This window comes from Amphimedon queenslandica, unplaced genomic scaffold (genome assembly GCF_000090795.2).
Source record: "Amphimedon queenslandica unplaced genomic scaffold, v1.1 AMPQUscaffold_13274, whole genome shotgun sequence".
Taxonomy (NCBI): domain Eukaryota; kingdom Metazoa; phylum Porifera; class Demospongiae; order Haplosclerida; family Niphatidae; genus Amphimedon; species Amphimedon queenslandica.
In genome coordinates, this window is record NW_003546490.1 from 80,997 (window position 1) to 99,126 (window position 18,130).

The 18,130-nt window shown below is 33.8% G+C and overlaps 2 protein-coding genes and 1 long non-coding RNA gene across 3 annotated transcripts in view; all 3 read right to left on the reverse strand.

The window, feature by feature from the left end:
- Positions 1–1,831, reverse strand: part of LOC100638688 (uncharacterized) — a 5,767-nt gene extending 3,936 nt beyond the window's left edge. The window contains exons 1-2 of the mRNA XM_019999361.1: positions 1,577–1,831; positions 755–809 (exon numbers count right to left, since the gene is read on the reverse strand). Of these exons, the coding sequence (XP_019854920.1) occupies positions 755–809; positions 1,577–1,831 (310 nt within the window). The remainder of the gene's footprint in view (positions 1–754; positions 810–1,576) is intronic.
- A 2,664-nt stretch (positions 1,832–4,495) lies between these two features.
- Positions 4,496–8,168, reverse strand: LOC100638816 (serine/threonine-protein kinase 24-like). The gene is made up of 9 exons (XM_019999368.1): positions 8,053–8,168; positions 7,922–8,001; positions 7,495–7,645; positions 7,361–7,417; positions 6,838–6,946; positions 6,073–6,230; positions 5,404–5,589; positions 5,001–5,149; positions 4,496–4,781 (listed from the first exon to the last, which is right to left on the reverse strand). The coding sequence occupies exons 1-9, from the start codon at positions 8,065–8,067 to the stop codon at positions 4,739–4,741; spliced, it is 948 nt and encodes a 315-aa protein (XP_019854927.1). The 5' UTR covers positions 8,068–8,168; the 3' UTR covers positions 4,496–4,738.
- A 7,856-nt stretch (positions 8,169–16,024) lies between these two features.
- Positions 16,025–17,665, reverse strand: LOC109583865 (uncharacterized). The gene is made up of 3 exons (XR_002185728.1): positions 17,552–17,665; positions 17,105–17,261; positions 16,025–16,283 (listed from the first exon to the last, which is right to left on the reverse strand). It is a non-coding gene; the product is annotated as an uncharacterized LOC109583865 (long non-coding RNA).
- Between the last annotated feature and the right edge of the window lie 465 nt (positions 17,666–18,130).

Here is an 18,130-nt window from a genome sequence, read left to right on the forward strand (position 1 = left end):
AAATCCACTAAAATTAATACAGTACTTGCATGGCATACGTGGAAGAATTTACGAAATATAATTCCCTCAAAAAAAACCACTTTTACGGTATAAAAGGAAAGAATTCTCTCTTTTTTAATTTTGGCAAAAATTTGGCCTGTCAGGAACTTTTTACCTGTCAGGAACTTTTTAAAAGTTTTATGGATTCCATACTAAACACTAATAATCAATAATAATAATTATTATTAATTAATTTCAATCTCACTTACATGTACATCATGTATATATTCAGCAACTGATGTCTCTCCTACTTCACCTACAGCAATAGCTAGTTTGTTCCATGTTGCTTCAATATCATCTGTAATCCATTTTGCTAAACATTCTCTAAGACATCGCTCAGCATCTCGTGGATAGTTAGTCTCGATAACTTTCAGATCATTATGAATCAAACCCAAGTAGAGACCAAGATCAAACCATTTGATAGTTTGAAAGGAACCATCTTTTAACACTCGTACAATATCTACCAGATCCCTGATAGTCAATATAACTATAAATAAATTTTGTAAAACTAGTGACAGTGAGCGGTTCTACCTTTTTGTTGATCATCATTGTACTCACTGATCTGTGTGGCTGAGTAATTAGTAGCTGGTTTGTCATTTTGAATTGTAGTCTCTAATTAAAAGTGTAAATGACACAAATATTATTAAACCACACATGATGACTATGTATTTACACTATACACAACCACTACTTAACAATTGTAATACCAACATACCTAGCTTTATTGTAGTCAATGGTGTCTTGAATTCTTCAATTATTTCAATCACATCCTACACAATAACAATAATAATAATAATAATAATAATAATTGATATTAATTTTGTCACTGTGCTAGGGATGCGGGGATTATGTGGGAATAAAAACGGGAATAATAAGCACTAAAGGAATACAGAATAATTTGGAAATTAAAATAGCTTTTATAATGAGAGAGCAGCTCCAGCCAATCCTGTGCATCCTTTTCAGAATCTAACACACAACAATTAGTAACATTTTGACTTCATACTAAGCTACATGTATACCAAGGTACTCTTTCTTGGTTATACATGTGTACATGTATAAGCAAGACAAATCATTTTTCCCCATGTTGAGGCATGAATCAGTAACTATTTTAAAAGGTTTTTTTAGAATATTGAATTAATTTTGGAGAATACATGGAAGTTCTTGATTTTTAGAGACATGCTGAATGCTATAATATAAAAATTTTCGCCTACCCCTACAGTGGGCTTGTTGATATACATGTACATGTACATCAGTAGTGTATTGCCTAGGGCTGGGAGATATGCAGTGACATTTATTGGATATCCACTATAACCATGCATGGTACCTTTGATCTGTATGGCTTCTGAATGATAAACATAAGTACATGTATAATACTATTAGTAGTAAAAGCCACATACAGACAACCCACAATTATGACAAAGACTGAGTAATTTTGATAAGAAATAAATTGTTTTTAAGACATGTATGACCTTTTGATTATTATTATAGTGCTTGTATTAATGTATCAAACAGTTTTTGTGTTACATGTAATTCTTACCTTGATATCACGTCCTCCTAATAGTGACAGGTTACTAATATCTGATAATGATTCATCAAGTAGGATCTCCTTCAATTCTGTTTGACCTTTATTGCTCACAAAAAATGGTCTCCCTTCCTTCACTGCTGACAATAAATCACAAACATCATAAACTGTCCTTTCTTTTGGTGTATTCACAGGATAGGCTAGTTCATTAGGATCAATAACTAACTCTTTTACTTCTAGACTGTGACAGGATTCTTTATAAACACTCATTACCTCTCCTATCACATCTCTTCTTACTGACAACATATTGTCACTGTAACCTTTCTCACAGGATATCATTACTAGTACACACTGGCTCTCATCCACAATCTCTACCAGTGATCCTACACCATGACCATTAAACCAGTGAAGGCCGTTACTCCAAAATTTGCATTTACGATTCAATTTTTCAGCTAATTCCTTCTTACCTTTTGATAACGAAAACTTTAAAGCAAGATGTAATGAAAGGACGTGGAAGTATCGAGGAGGAAAGAAATGATGTTTACTAGTACACTGTAGACACCAACCAAACTGGTACACTTGACTAGTCATCTCATCAGGTCTATCAGTAGACAAAAGACATGGAAAGAACAACAACCTTTCTCCTCTTCTTTCTCTCCCTCCCTCTTCCTCCTCTTCCACAGCTAACTGATGGAGGTTTGTCATTCTTAGGAAAGATGGATCCAATTCTTGACACAGTTCCAAGTTCTTCAGAAAACAGATCAACATGTCAGGATCATATTTAGGGAAGAGCCTAGTCAGACCAGAAATACACACAATACCAGTATTGCTAGCAATGTCAACATGTTCTTTGAATGTATCTGGAGCAAAGAGAATCCCATCAACCTCAGTTAGTAGTATACCCTTATTCACAACAACCCATACCTTGTATTCACTTTTAAGAACACTGATCAAACCAGTTGAGTGCAATGAATGAAGAGCATCCAAGACGTCTTCTCTCTTATCTGGTATAACATAATTGTCCTTACCAGCAGACATTAGATCGGAGAAGGTCAGTATATTCTCTTTCCTTTCTACCAGTAGTCGGTACATTTCATGATGATAAAGATTGAATTTATTCCTTCCATTTTTACTCCGAATGGACTCACAGGCACTGGACAACTTATTAAAGAAGGAAACCAAACCACTCCCACCAAGCTTACGGCAATCTAGGAAGACAGTATCACACCTTTCCATTGTAATAATGATCTCCTGTATTTCTTTCTTTCTCCTCCTTTCAACAGGATCACTTATCTTATCCTTATGACTGACTATCACAATAACATGGCACTGAATAAGAGCTTTCTGTGCTTCATTTCTCACAACTGTTAGCCACTGATGAAGCTGTTTGACTGCTTCCTTTTCCAAAATATTGACTACTATCAGGAACACACCACCTGAACCTTGTAACAGATTCTCAATGACAGCACTGTGACTTGAGTAATATTCTGAATGACCAGCAAAATCATGAAGAATGATGTTACCCAGTGTCCTGTGTTGAAGTTTATAAGGAATGATACCAGCAGTACAGGGCACTACCACTCCAACATTTCTAAAGGAACCAAGAGCAATAGAACCAGTAGCTGTGTCCTTGATGACATGACTAAGAGAACTTTTACCAGCTCCAGAATTACCCACCAAGAGTACATTAACATAAGAATCAATTGGATGAGATATTTTAATGTCACCAAACTTCTTGAAGATATCAATGACAGTGTCACTATCATACTCTCTCTCTTTAGCTAGTTGTAACGGCGTCACCCCATTATTGTCTTTAGCCAAAGGATCACAATTACCAGTTAATGAAATGTATTCAACAATGTCAGGTATACTCCACCTGGCAGCGTGATGAAGAGGTGTTTGTCCCACCACATCAGTGACCATTATATCACAGTTACACTGGTCAATGAGGTACTGTACAACATCTATGTGTCTAATGGCATGATGAAGAACGGTCTGACCATCAGTATCACGATATCGCTCGTCCATTATATGACCATTGATGTTCATGACCATACACTTCAAGACATCAAGTAATCCTTCACTAGCTACATAATGAAGAAGAGGGACACACTTTTGCCCAGCATCAGTACGCTTCATTGGATCACAGCCCCACTCTTTAATAAGATATTCAACAATATCAATGTGATTACCCTTAGCAGCAGTACAAATACAGGGTTCACCATAGTAGTAGTACTCACGCGGATCAAAACGGTAAACTGTGACGAGATCTCTTGTAACATCTAACCAGCCATTAATTATAGAATAAAAAAGCAAGCAATGCTCGTCCCGGCAAAGTACTTCAGGATCCTGTAAACCTAGTAATCTAACAGCTTCTTCGTGATCTCTTCTTGTAAATGCATCCCAACATCGGGGGGTTGAAGAAGTTGCCATTTTGGATCACGTGATTTAATAATATAAGTCTTACCATTATGGCCATAGAGACACTATTGACAAACTAGATGGTGGATAAGTGTTTGTTGTATCAAAAGCCTCTCCCTCCCTCTGCTCCAGTCAGTATTTGAAAACTAGCAGTAGGCTAAGACTAGTAAAAAGACTAGAGCTCTCCCTCTCTCTAATAACAAGAGAAGAAAAGCTGTAGAACAATGAAAATCATAACTTGAAACTGAGCCTGTGGAGAATTCTCTATTAATTATTTTGTCACTTTTAGCAAAATTTGGCCAACTAAAACTTTAAACCTAATTTTGGAACAGCTTTAAAAATCAAATTTTGATTCAGACCAAGTCAAGCTTTCTACAAAATAACTGAGTACATGCAGTTATGCTTCAGATAAATTTTCATCAGTTTTGACAAAAATTTTGCTAAGGCCAGTGATCATTCATGTAGATATGTAAGTGCCATAATGCAAGAATGTTGGCCTGATTTTGGAGTAACTTTTATGATCCGTATGTTTTATTATACATCTAAATATAAATTATCATTATTATCATGTTTATTTATTATTAATTACATTGCTGGTGAGATTGGTAGATAGTTCACAAATAGGTCTGTTACTAACAGTAAGAACAGCTGGTACTGGTACTGATACAGCTACAGTCCAGTAGCTGGACTGGTATCATCTTCATTAAATGGTTTAGGAATATCTAAAGTTAAATTCTCTCGTATAGTATCACACTTCTAATCAGGAGGATCAGTGGTATCATCATCACCTCTGTGTACCCTAACCAGGAATGAATCATACATGTGAATCAATTAATGCATGATCATTATCCATCATTGATCAATCATTGATCAGCATTAACCAGTCATTAATGAATTGCAATCAATAACTGACATATTGATCAATCATTGGTCAATTCCAATCAAATACTTGATCAGCGCCAACCAAATACAATAATTGATCAGTAAAATAATATATCAATCAGTATCATTAACACACTTCGATATGCTGGTATCTTCAGGGTTAGAGTCACTGTTCTCTCCTGATGCCTTCCATCTCTTGTATCTCTCTATCAGATCAACTAGACATGATGTGTTCTTGGCGTATTTCATAAACTTGTGATGTAACAGGTCACGAGCACTGGGTCTCTGGAAATACATGTCCATGTATAGTGTATGATAAAATTATTTTCATCAAAAATGATTTGGTTATAAAACTACAAAGTATTATGTACATCACATATACATGTATGCACATGTGGGTAGGATAAATTAGGCAAAATTTGCTATGGAATAACTTCAATACATCGGTACAAGTACATCTACTTACCTTTTAGTGCAGTACTACATGTACATGTACAATTTACATGTACATGTACGTAATGGTTTCATTTTTAACTTACATTATTTGGGTCCTTATTTAAGCATATGGCAATGAACTCTTTAAAACTTTCAGAATAATTCCCGAGGAGTTCTGGCGGGTTTGATTTCGGTATTAGAAATAAAGCTCTTATTGGATGAAGGTCAGCATGAGGAGGTTGACCCTGAGCTAATTCAATAGCAGTAATACCCAATGACCATATATCAGCCTAGGGAGGGAGGGAGGGAGAGAGTGAGTGAGAGAAAAGGGAGGGAAAAAGAGAGGGAGAGACACAGATGTTTAATAAACACAATAATTAAAGTCACAATAAATAATTATGTCTTAATTAATGCCAACATGTATTGCACTGGACAATAAATATCCTTATTCTCGAATTATAATGTTGGCATAGAAGTTAAAAGAATTGAAACACAATTACTGTACTTGAAAATCAACATACCTAGCATTGATGTACAATGTATCGTCAGACATACAGAAAACTAGCATCCTATAGTCTAGTCTACATGTAAATGTATATACTGCTTTCATTATTACCATATAGGGGTTATATTTCACATTAAATTCACGAAATTAAATTTGAAATTAAATTCCACAAAAAGGTGTGGCACACTAAGAAAAATGGCAGCAGAAGGTAAGATTCGCGAAATTTTATACCAACAAAATAAAACCTCCATACGGATCACAAACTCACTTTAGTATCGTAAACAGTCCGAGTGATCACTTCTGGTGCCATCCAAAATGGTCTCTCTACAATAGTATTCCTCTTGTTCATGGTGTCTGTCAATTGTCCAGCAACACCAAAATCAGTTAATTTGACTTGACCAGTTGTTGAAAACAACACATTTGAAGCTAAAAATGATAATAATGTGTATTATTATTATTATCATCATTCAACATGAACCGCATAATTCTAAATTTTAGTCAGGCAAAAGAATTTGTCAAAATCTTAATTACAATGTACTTCTTAAAAATTTATCTTTCTCAATAAAAATGTCATTATTTTTGTTACAATTCCACATACTACCCATGTGCAACAAATATTTTTGTCAGTTAAAAATTCCATCAAACAAAAATCTTAACAAAATCTATGGAGTTTTTAACCGACAAAAATTTGGAGCAATACGGTAAATGATTTCCATAAAATGTAATGCTTTATTGATTGTTGCTTAAAACCATTCAACTACAGTGTAGCCTTCATAATGAGGGTACATGTACCTTTATAATGAGGACATTTTGTAATGCCCCAACTGGTATAAATCTACATGTGTATACAAAAGTATTTTTGAGGGTAGGTAGCATGGACCATATGGTATCCTTAATAAAAAGGCTTTGCTGTGCATGCATTAAAGGCATGTAGTGTGGGCCCAATGGTGCCCTTAATAGGTATTATGAACCCTTCATGTATGTACATGTACATGTTTGTTATTATTAATTTTACTTGTCATTCTTAAAATACCTTTAATGTCTCGATGTAACTTTCCTTGAGTATGTAAGTAGTCCAGTCCATGGAGTACCTCACGAAGTATTGTAGCTATGTATACCTCTTCAACTGGACCAGGCTGCATCTAAAAAAAATAAATAATAATAATCATAATACATTGTACAGTATATACATGTACCTTGTACATGTGCTATATACATGTATTATGTATTCTGCACATGTATAACAGAAGTGTAATAAAAATGTACATGTAAATATGTAAGATAATTTTAAAGGTATACTGCATGCATGCTTAGTGGAAAATTTTGGAGAGAGTTAAAAATTTGGGCGACATTTTAATAGCCATTTTGTTGAAATTAAAATCCTCCATTTTGAACCGTTCTGCATATTCACAATAGCAGATGGCCAAAAATTTGCCAATTAAAATCTGCCAATCAGAAAAATTTAGCAAATCATCAAATTTAACTCCCTTCAAATTTTTCCAATATACAGTATAATTTTATGAGTACAATGTACATGCATGTATTGATGTACTAACTAGGTCTAAAGCCGATCCTCCTCCTAAATACTCCATTACAATCCAAAGCTTAGTCTCCTACTTATAAAATTCAAATAATTAAATGCATAATTTTAGCATCTCTCTGCCTCCATGATGAAGCAATCAACACAGACCTTTACATAAGATCCATAGTACTTAGCTATGTACGGACTGTCACACTCAGGCTGGACACTGATCTCTCGTGGTATGTCATCAATCTCAACCTCAGGCTCTTCCAACTCGATGATTTTAAAAGAAAGTACTTCTTTACTTTTAATATCAATACTAAAGAACAAATAAAAATAAATACGACAACAAACAAGGACTAAAATATTAACAAATTTGTTTCAGCATCCACCCTCCCTGCCCTCTCTCTTCTTTCAAAGTTTTCTTGGATATGTGAGCAAGTACACCGTTACACTTATATAGTCTAGACAGGTGTGGCCTGACCCTTGCCCTCAGTCACAAGCCAGGCAATCCTACAGCCTACAGTCAAATGACTGTAGGCTGAGAATGGTCTGGCTAGAGATACTAACTTACATACACTGTACAGTGTCTTACCCTTTGAATACTTCACCAAGAGATCCTTTTCCTATCTTTTTCAGTCGAGTAAAGAGAACCTCAGGGTCACCAGATTTACCCTAACAGTGTATTAAGGATGAAGAGAGACGTATTAAGAGAGATTTGCTTACCAGAGGAGTCGCCATTAGAGTAGGAATATCTTTAGTCTCAAGGGTCTGGCCAGCGAGATAAGGAATATCTGGGAGTACATGTATGCAAATTGAGGCAAAATGAATAAAATCAGCTGATTCAGCTCTAAAATTAGCCACACCTTTTTAGTAGTCTACTACTATGCTTGTAGATTGAGCCACCCCCTTTTGCAACTTGTAACGTCTTCATACTGTATCTTTTCATTTCTTTTATCTTTTAACAGCCATAGAGGTAAGTATATCACAGTTCATTTAAATTATAATTTACTAATAATTATAAGATGATTGATGTCTCTCAATGGAGGGCAAGTGTTGGACTGTGGAACTACTGTCAAGCTTCCTCCAGTACACCAGCCAATGGCCACCACTCTCACTCATTTAAAACTGCATTAAAAAGCAAGTCAGGCAGTACTACATCAGGAGAGGAGACATTTAAACTGCCAGGAGCTCTGTCTCTTATTGCTTTGTTCCTCCTCCTCTTTCACTCTCTCTCTTCATTAAGATACATCTTGGTGATTCCTCCAACAGGTAAGCAAAAATTGCAAATTTGTACATAATTACTGGTACATCTGTATTCTATTGTTAGGTAACTGCTACCAAGTACAATGTACTACTCCTATTACTCTTACTAATACAGCGAATTACCTCCAGTCAGTAGTCTTACCTGGAGGCAGCAGTTCTAACCTGATTTACAATGGTCACTATTTGATTGTTTATCTATGTATGCTCCTCCTCTTATCAGGAGATGTTGAACTCAATCCTGGTCCTATAATTGATGATCAACCTGATATTTTCCTATTACTTCAATGGCTTCAACCACTTGTTGAATGGCAGCCATTTGGTCTTTTCTTACCTGGAATAACACAACAAGATATTACAACAATTGAAGACTTTGAAATTGATACTGAACAAAGTAAAGAAGGTCTGTTTTCTAAATGGCTTAAAAAGAATCCTACAGCAACATGAAAAGATGTACTCAATGCATTGACTAGAAGAGAAGAGATCAATTTAGTACAAACTATTACTGATCAGTTACAAGTACATGGTACAGGAGGTATATGATCATGTATTTATGTATTAATAATTACAGTCTAGTAAATCTATAATAGGTGATAATGATCCTTCTACATCATCAGCAGTTTCTGTGATTAATAAAACTCTAACTAGTGCTATATCAGGTAAATATACACTTAATATACAACATTTGTTAACTGATACACTACTGCATGCAGGTGACACTCCTAATGATATATTAAGGATGAATTATGCTACTCTTATTGATGCCCTTACTAATACTCTATATAGAGTAACAAATGGACTATATGCTAAAGGACTAATACCAATGGAAACTGTTAACCATATTCAAACAGCAGCTTCTTCTGATGTTGTTAAGTCTGGACAACTAATGTCTGTGATACAACGACAGTTGGAATCCTCTCTTAATCCAGAGCAGTATCTAACTAAAATGTGTCAAGTAATGGTAAACCAACAACATTGTACACTGACACGTATTGCTACCTCTATAGCACACCAGTTAGGTGAGTGTGTGTACACATTATCAGTAATCAAAATAGTCATTATTGTCTCAATGCATTAGGTCAGTCTTTGCCTAATAGTGTCACATCTATTAGTTTAATACCTGATGATGTTTAAGGATATGCTGACAATATGAGGCAACACTACAAACACCAACCTATTGTTGCTACAGACTGGCCACCAAGAATTGGAAAAGATTTCTTTGGAAGGCTAGCATTAGTAGAGAAGCAAGACTCCAGCATACAAGCAAAATCAGCTTGGCATATGCTAAGAGGACAAGTTGATAAAACAGTTAAACTAACTGAAAACAAAGAGATAAGTGTTGAAAATGTCCTCCAACCTACAAATAGTTCTCTGTCTCTCAGAGTAGTAATAGATGGTCCTCCTGGTATTGGCAAGACAACACTCTGTCGTAAACTTTTAAACTTGTGGTGTAATAAAAAACTTGTATATCAACAGTATGATTTGGTACTTTACTGTCCTTTAAGAAATAGCAAGATAGCTACAGCTACTACACTAGCTGACCTGTTTGTGTGTCAACGTTATGAAGTTCCCATGGTAGCTGAATGGTTTGAGAAGAAGAGTGGAGAAGGACTACTGATAATCTTTGATGGTTGGGATGAACTATGTAAACAGCTCAGACAGTCTTCATTAGCAGTTAGTATCATTTGTAAAGAGAAATTAGACCAATGTTCAGTAATTATTACCTCTCGTAGCTATGCTTCCTCTTCACTTTTAGAAATCATGTCTAATCTCAGTAGGCATGTTCAGGTCATTGGTTTTTCTAAAAAAGAAATAATTATCATCAGTGATTATGCACACACTTCAAAAAGATAAAAAACTAGCGCAAGAAATTATAACGAAATACTTCAATAGAGATGATGATAGTGACAGTGATGGTGATGATGAAGTGAAGTTACCAACAAATGAGGACTCACAACTAGCAGTGAAACTCATAAATGATCTTAAAATACGAAATGATGTCCAATCATTGTGTTATGTGCCACTAGTCTGTTCCATGGTCATCTTAGTTTATTGTAAGGAAGGAGGACACTTACCAACAACACTCACTCAACTGTATGAGAACTTTATCCTACAAACTATTAGAAGACATGTTAAAAGACATGACATTGACCCACATACTTTAGGTAGCCTTTCTTCATTACCAACACAATTAGCTAAACCTTTACAAGAGATGTGTCAATTAGCTTATACTAACCTGGCTGTTACAAAAATGACATTTTCTTCACATGAACTACAGTCACTGAGTGAGGCAGTCAAGGAAGAATATTTTGGATTAATGACAACATTCACAGAATATGATGAGAAAAAGTATCAGTTCCTTCACTTGAGTATACAGGAATTTCTAGCTGCATGGTGGATAGCTAAGCATGAGAAGAAAACAGAGGAAGTGTTTAAGTATCACTTTGATGATGATCACTTTCGAATGTGTCTGAGGTTTGTGGCAGGTCTAACTCACCTTGAACATGAGAGCTATCAACAGTATTTTAATAAACCATTGCAACAACTTGACTTACAGTGTATGAAGAAACCATTGTTTGGATTTGAGACTTGTCATCTCTCCTACTTCTATCAGAATCCTGGGATTAAATTTAATAACTTTATAAATAATCATGTCAGTTCTAATGATTTTGACAATGTTCCTATTCTTCTTCTTCAACTCCTGTATGAATCACAGAACACAGAATTATGTCAAGTATTAGCACAATCCATCAACAACCACTCATTGTGTCTGGATAGTGATCGAGTATCATTGTCATTGTTTGACTGGTTGTGTCTCACTTATTGTATGAACAATTCCAACACAACATGGAATCACTTGCATCTGGGGACTGTATTTAACCAGGAACTATCAGTCTTCACTGCTGGACTAACCAATAATTCACTACAGACCCAGTGTAAGAGACTGGAAGTGAGGTTGCATAAACCTACTGATGAACTAATGCACAAATTATTGCAAACATCACTTTTATACACTATTCAAGAGTGCTACAGTGAATTATATGAAGGTCAATATGTTCCCTGTCTTGTATTGCTACAGTTCCTCAATCTTCCTCAATTAAAGATACTGCACTTAATAATCAAGCATCCTACTATACCAACAGCTGACAATACATATTACACAGACAAGTGCACTGAACTTGAGAAATGTATAGAAATGAATTCAACGCTACAAAAAATGAAAATTGAGTATAAAGGAGAGAATGAAGTAACAAGTACTAACAGTGTCATTAGAGGAGTAACAAGAAATAAAACAATAACATCATTAAAAATACGTGTTACTACTCCTCCTCCCCTACCTGATGGAGTGATAGAGCAGTTACTAAAGGACAACAACACATTACAAGCTCTTTCACTGGACATACTTAATCATCTCCTACCATCATCACTGAATATAGTAGAGGTAAACACACCACTGACTGCTCTAGAAATAGGAAGAAAAGGGTGGTGGAGTAGTAAACTGATGACATTACTCCTTCCACAAATCAAAAGACTACACTGTCTGATGCTACATGATCCACACCCACCACATCTTCTATTTCTCTCTCATCCCAGTCTACATACACTTAATTTACCACTAGACACAGCTGAGAGTGCTACTGAACTATTTACTATTCTACAAACCAATACTATACTTAAAGCTCTGAGTGTGGAGATAAAGGAGGAGAGAGTATATACCAGCAGTATGGGAACTAGCCTACAGGACATGCTAACACAAAACCAAACACTGAAATACCTTGAGATTAATAATGCCTCTTATGATATATTCATTCCCAGTTCATTCCTAACACCTGGTCTCAGACACAACACCAGTCTACAACAGTTGTGTGTATCCATTCCACTAACTGAAGAGATAAAAACTTTTTTTAATGTCATTTCTCAAAAGAACAATCTCACAGAACTTAAAGTAAACTTCAAATCAGATCAGTCATATGGTAACTATAGTTATGAAGAGATAAAACAAATTTTCACACAATTTTTTTTATGAACAGGTACTACCTGTTGTTACTAACATGTTACAGTTACATACAACCATACGATTACTGTGGATAGAGTGTGAATTTATAAATTCTTCATCTCAACCTAACTGGATAGAACTAGTGCAACATTTATATGAAACTATCTTTATCCATCCTTCACTTGAATATATTGAGATTGATACTGGATACACTCCTCGTCTCCTGGTGGATACTCTTAAAGATTTCAAGAAGACATTGATAGATAGAAACAGAAAAGAACAACCATACAAACCACTACCAATAGTGCATGTATCAAGTTATTAGAATATTAATTTTTATTAATTATTACATTATTGTATGTATTATAAGGATTTAGTTATTTTTACTAGTAAAATAAGAATTGTTAATGTCATAGTAGGTTGATTTTACCTAAAAATAAAATGAATTAATAATGAATTGAGTCTGAAATGCTAAATACCATTAGACTGAGAATACCACCAAACAAATGTAATAGATCTAATAATAATAATAAAAATAAAAGTAATAACAATGATAACAAAATAAAAATAAATAACAAAGATGCCATGTGCCATAAAGAGGTTTAAAGGTAGATGGTAGCGTATCCTGAAACATAAAAGCATTTCCTCTTTGAACTGCCACCAATAGTCATTAGAGAAGAAAAGAATATGCCCTCTTGTCATGTGAGCTAATACATATCCGGCGACCAATCTCCTATGATGATCTTGTGAGATAGAGGACCTAATGCGCCTAAAGACTCGATAGCAATAGGAGAGAACAGGTAGGAAGAGGAGAGGGTGAAGTATTTATTGACCTTACGAGACTCAGCGCTAGCAGCCACTGAACCAGTCCCATTGAGAGCTACTGATCTATAGGACAATGCAAGAGTGTCAGACTGTCAGGAATGGTTACATCCAATACCAGGGGTTTTGCTATCTTATTTCTCTCTCCTTCTCTCTCTTCTCTATTATTTAATTTGTTATCAATATTATTATTATTATTATTATTATTATTATTATTATTATTATTATTATTATTATAAACAAAAAAAGAAAAGAAAAAAACCAAAAACAAAAAAAACAAAAAAATTGTTGTGTTAGAATAATAATAATAATAATGATAATAATAATAACAATAACAAATAAGATTAATAATGAATGTTCATTACTTAGGAACAGCCAGTGCTTCTCTTTCTTCTTTCTCCTCTCACAGCTCTTCTAATGGCCTCCTCCTCATATGACAGATTAGCATCAAGACTAGGTTTACTGAGATTTGTAGATACAGAGAGAGACAGACAGACAAACAGAGAGAGACAGACAGACAAACAGAGAGAGACAAGAAAGAGACAGAGAGAGAGACAGGAAGAAGTTTATTATTAATAACATGTAAAGGAGACAATACATGTGTTCTTTTATAGTATATTTTACTATTTTTACTGTACAGCACTTCAACAGTATTTACAGCATTTTATTTGATGATTTTCAATTTGAAAATTTTGTGAACATAATATATGTAATATACATGTACTCATCTTAATGTAACTTAATCATTAATTTTCGTGCACCAATAATTATTTTTCTTAATAATAATAGTGAAAGTGATAACAATAAAGTATAATAGTGGTAGTAGTGAACCATAAATAGTAGTGAAAAGTGAACTAGTAATGGTGATAATAATAACAATAACAATGATCATAATGTCATCTTTTTGATGTCATCTCTCAAAAAAACAATCTCATAGAACTTATAGTGGTCCTCACATTTTGCATGGAAATGAGGGAACAAATAATGACGCCGTTGTTTTATGAACAGGTACTCCTGCTGTTACTAATATGTTGCAATCACATACAGCCATCAGACTACTGTGGATAGAGTGCGCATATATTAATGTTAATGATATGCTATCTCATCCTAACTGGATAGAACTAGTACAGCATTTATATGAAACTATTTTTATCCATCCATCACTTGAATGTATTGAGATTTACACTGGATTCACTCCCCCTCCTGTCCTGAACTTAAAGAATCTCCTGAGGGATACTCTTAAAGATCAAAAGAAGACATTGATTGATAGACACAGAAAGGAACAACCACACAAACCACTGCCAATAGTGAAGTTAAACTAATTATTTGATGCAATAAATATTAGTAAAAGTAGTTCAAAGTAATTAAGACACATGTACACAAGTCAATAATGATTTTGATTCAGAAATAACTTGAACAAAATTAATGAAGAATAGTGAAGATTCTAAAACATTAAAAATACTGTATGACATGGCCGAAGCCATTGGTAAGGCCAGTAAGTTTTTGGCCATACCATTTTTTCAGCTAGCCAAAAAAGTAATAGGTGTGGTCTGTCGTGATTAATTAACATTAATAAAAATTAGTGATTACATTAATAAATTTGGTATTTTAGTACAGTGAATGTGCCACTAATTTGCACTAAAGCCATAGACTGTAAACTGTAGTTAGATACAGCTGTAAATTTTGAACATTGTTTTTATGATTATGTTGCTTGCATTCTTTCTCTCATTCCTTATTATTTGCTATTGCCAATTTATTGTTTGTTAAATTCAGAATTTTGGCCGAACCACTTTTAATTTTGTGGCTCCGGCCATGCTGTATGATAGCTAGAAATTTCTGCAAATTTGAAAAAAAAAACCAGAAATTTGGTGCACAAATTAAAGACCTAATTAAATTAAAAGGCATGGTGAATTTGCTTAAATAAAACCCTCCTAAGCCACTTAAGTAATTCACAAGAATTCAGGGCTACAAAATTTTGTTAGCTATGTAGGTACCGTATAGCGGGAAATTTTCAAAGATAACAAATTTCGCGAATTTCCCAGATTTTTTCATGATTCGCGAAATTAAATTCCTTGAAAATCAATTTAATATGGTACAAGATGGCAGATTAGTGGAAATTCACAAAAATTAATTCCGCAAACTTCTGGATACGGGTCATTCGCGAAATTTATTATCCTCGAAAAAACCTGCTATACGGTACTTGAATACAAAACACACACAATGAAAGTAATAATAAGAACAATTACTATTATTTTTGTTATCATGGTTATTATTGTTATTCAATATTTATTCTCTTTCTCTCTCTCTCTCTACTGGCAAAATACTGTCAAAGATCAAAAGATAATTATTCTTAATTGCAGCATATGTGTGCCATTATAACTAAATGATGTAATCTGATTCATCTAGCTGCTATAGCTAGAGAATTATCGTCATAATTATTGTGATATTACTGATTTGATCTAAAAATAACAAGATAAACAAAGTTTGAATTAATAATGAAGAATCAGAAACAGTTAGATTGAGAATACACAAAATGTAATGCTAATGCTAATAATAATAATAATAATAATAATAATAATATTTGTTTCTTAATACATGTATAGTTTCTTTGATTTGTTTTTGCTTTGTTTAGTTTTCCCATAGGGCCTTCCCTCTCCTTTCCCTTCTTTGTTTTTCTCTGTTATTAGTTATGCTTTGTTTTTCATAATAATATCAATAATAATAATAACGAGTGTTTATTATTTTAGAAACAGAAAGTGCTTCTCTTTCTTTCTCCTCTCCCTCTCAGCTTTTCTACTTTTCTACATGTGTATAATTGCTGCCCTCTCCTCATATGACAAATTAGCATCAAGACTAGGCCTACTGAGTCTGTACTCTGTGGATACAAAAAGAGAAAAAGAGAATTAAAGTGTTAATAACATGTAATGGTAACAATACACGTGTTCATTTATAGTACAATTTCATGCTTCAGTTGTGATGTTACTATTTTCAGTGCTGTACAATACTTTAATTTGGGAACACTTAATTTTAATAATTTTCTATAATAAATAAATATGATGATTTTGCATGTGTGAATGGCAAGTATACCCTTTCTTATTACCTTAAGGTTACTTTTAAATGCGGGTACTATTAATTGCAAATTTTGCGTTTGGGTTAAAAATCGCAATTATTAATACTCGCAATTATTAATAATGACATCATGATGCCATATAACTATTAGTAATAATTACTTAATCGCAATTTTTAATACCAGCAAAATCTACCTTGTGCTAAAATCGCAAAATTTAGTACCCACAATTAAAAGTCACTCTAAGGTATGCAATTGTTACTATGGTCAAGTGTCGTGACTGAAAATGATAATTGTTTAATCTCTCTTTAATAGCTATAGGATGATGTAATACTGAATTAGAATGTAGCACAGATCCAGAGCTAAAGATGTCGGTGAATGGTCATTACATGTACTATGAGTATGTACATCACTGATTAGTGGTTTTAATAATTAGGAAAATAGCTTATCAAATAAAGGTAGATTTACAATATTATGCTAGCCCTGACATTACATTGACACTGGAGTTAAACTCGCTTTAATTTTAATGTAAAGCATTTGATGGGACATTGTATATATTGACCTAGTATAATAAACCAGTCTTGAAACACTGTCAAATTAAAGCTATACTGTATTATCAGACACTGTACCTATCTCTGGTGTTTATTTGTCCTCCCTCCATGATCCAGTAACTGAATGAGGTGTATATTTATCATCAGTCCTTACCATCAGTCTTCCATCATTATATCTACTAACTAACATTAACTGATTCATCTCTCCATGATCTTGATACGTCTCCTCCTAAACCTGGGCAAATTTGATGTCAAAAAAAACAATAATAATGGGTAATTTTGAATGAAAGAAAAATTACAACAATTAAACCCAACACTTTTATACCATTATAATGCACGATTAATTATGATTAATGTCTCAAGGCCACAAATCAAACCAAAATTTTAACAATTATTTGCAAAATTTATCCCCTCCAAAATTAATGGCTATACAGTGAATAAAAAAAAATTCAACAAAAAGATACAGTCATACTTTATAAATATACAGTGATAACTTATTAATTACTAAATACACAAGCATCTTACCTCTTACTCCTCCATCACTCATCACTCATTAGTGTCACTACAGTCCAGTAGTTTAGACATTAAAGTACTCAAATCATTAAAAGTACTTGAAGGCTCATCCTCCATACCAAACATATGGACTACACGAGACTGGAGGGAGGGGAAAGAGGCATGGTCAAACACACCCACTAATTCATACATACTCACTTTAATTAATCCTATTATTAGTTTATCAATTGTTCTTTGTCTCATCTTGTTAGTTCCTCCACCATAATTATTACCAGTAACAGAGCAACCAATAGTTCGAGCTGATTCAACTACTAGTAACAATTTCTCTTCAAGTGCTTCTGTCTTTTTTGCAGTGCTGGTGGGGTCTTCATAAGTGCCTCCTGATTTGTTTATTAAATAATTACTAAAATAATAAATTAAATATGTAAAATGTCTTAGATTCTGATTAAACTTTTTTGAATTATAATTTTTAGGAAAATTCCAAAAGTTTAAAAAATACCCAAGGCCCCTGTCTTTTTTCGAAAAATGGATCCCAAATCAACCAATATTTTTAATACATTTTTTGATATCCTAATGCTATGTACATGTACA

Coding starts and splice junctions, on each gene's coding strand:
- LOC100638816 (XM_019999368.1), bottom strand. Junction 7,418..7,494: donor ACTATGGATCTTATGTAAAG/GTCTGTGTTGAT, acceptor TTTTATAAGTAG/GAGACTAAGCTTTGGATTGT. Junction 6,947..7,360: donor GAGGATCGGCTTTAGACCTA/GTTAGTACATCA, acceptor TATTTTTTTTAG/ATGCAGCCTGGTCCAGTTGA.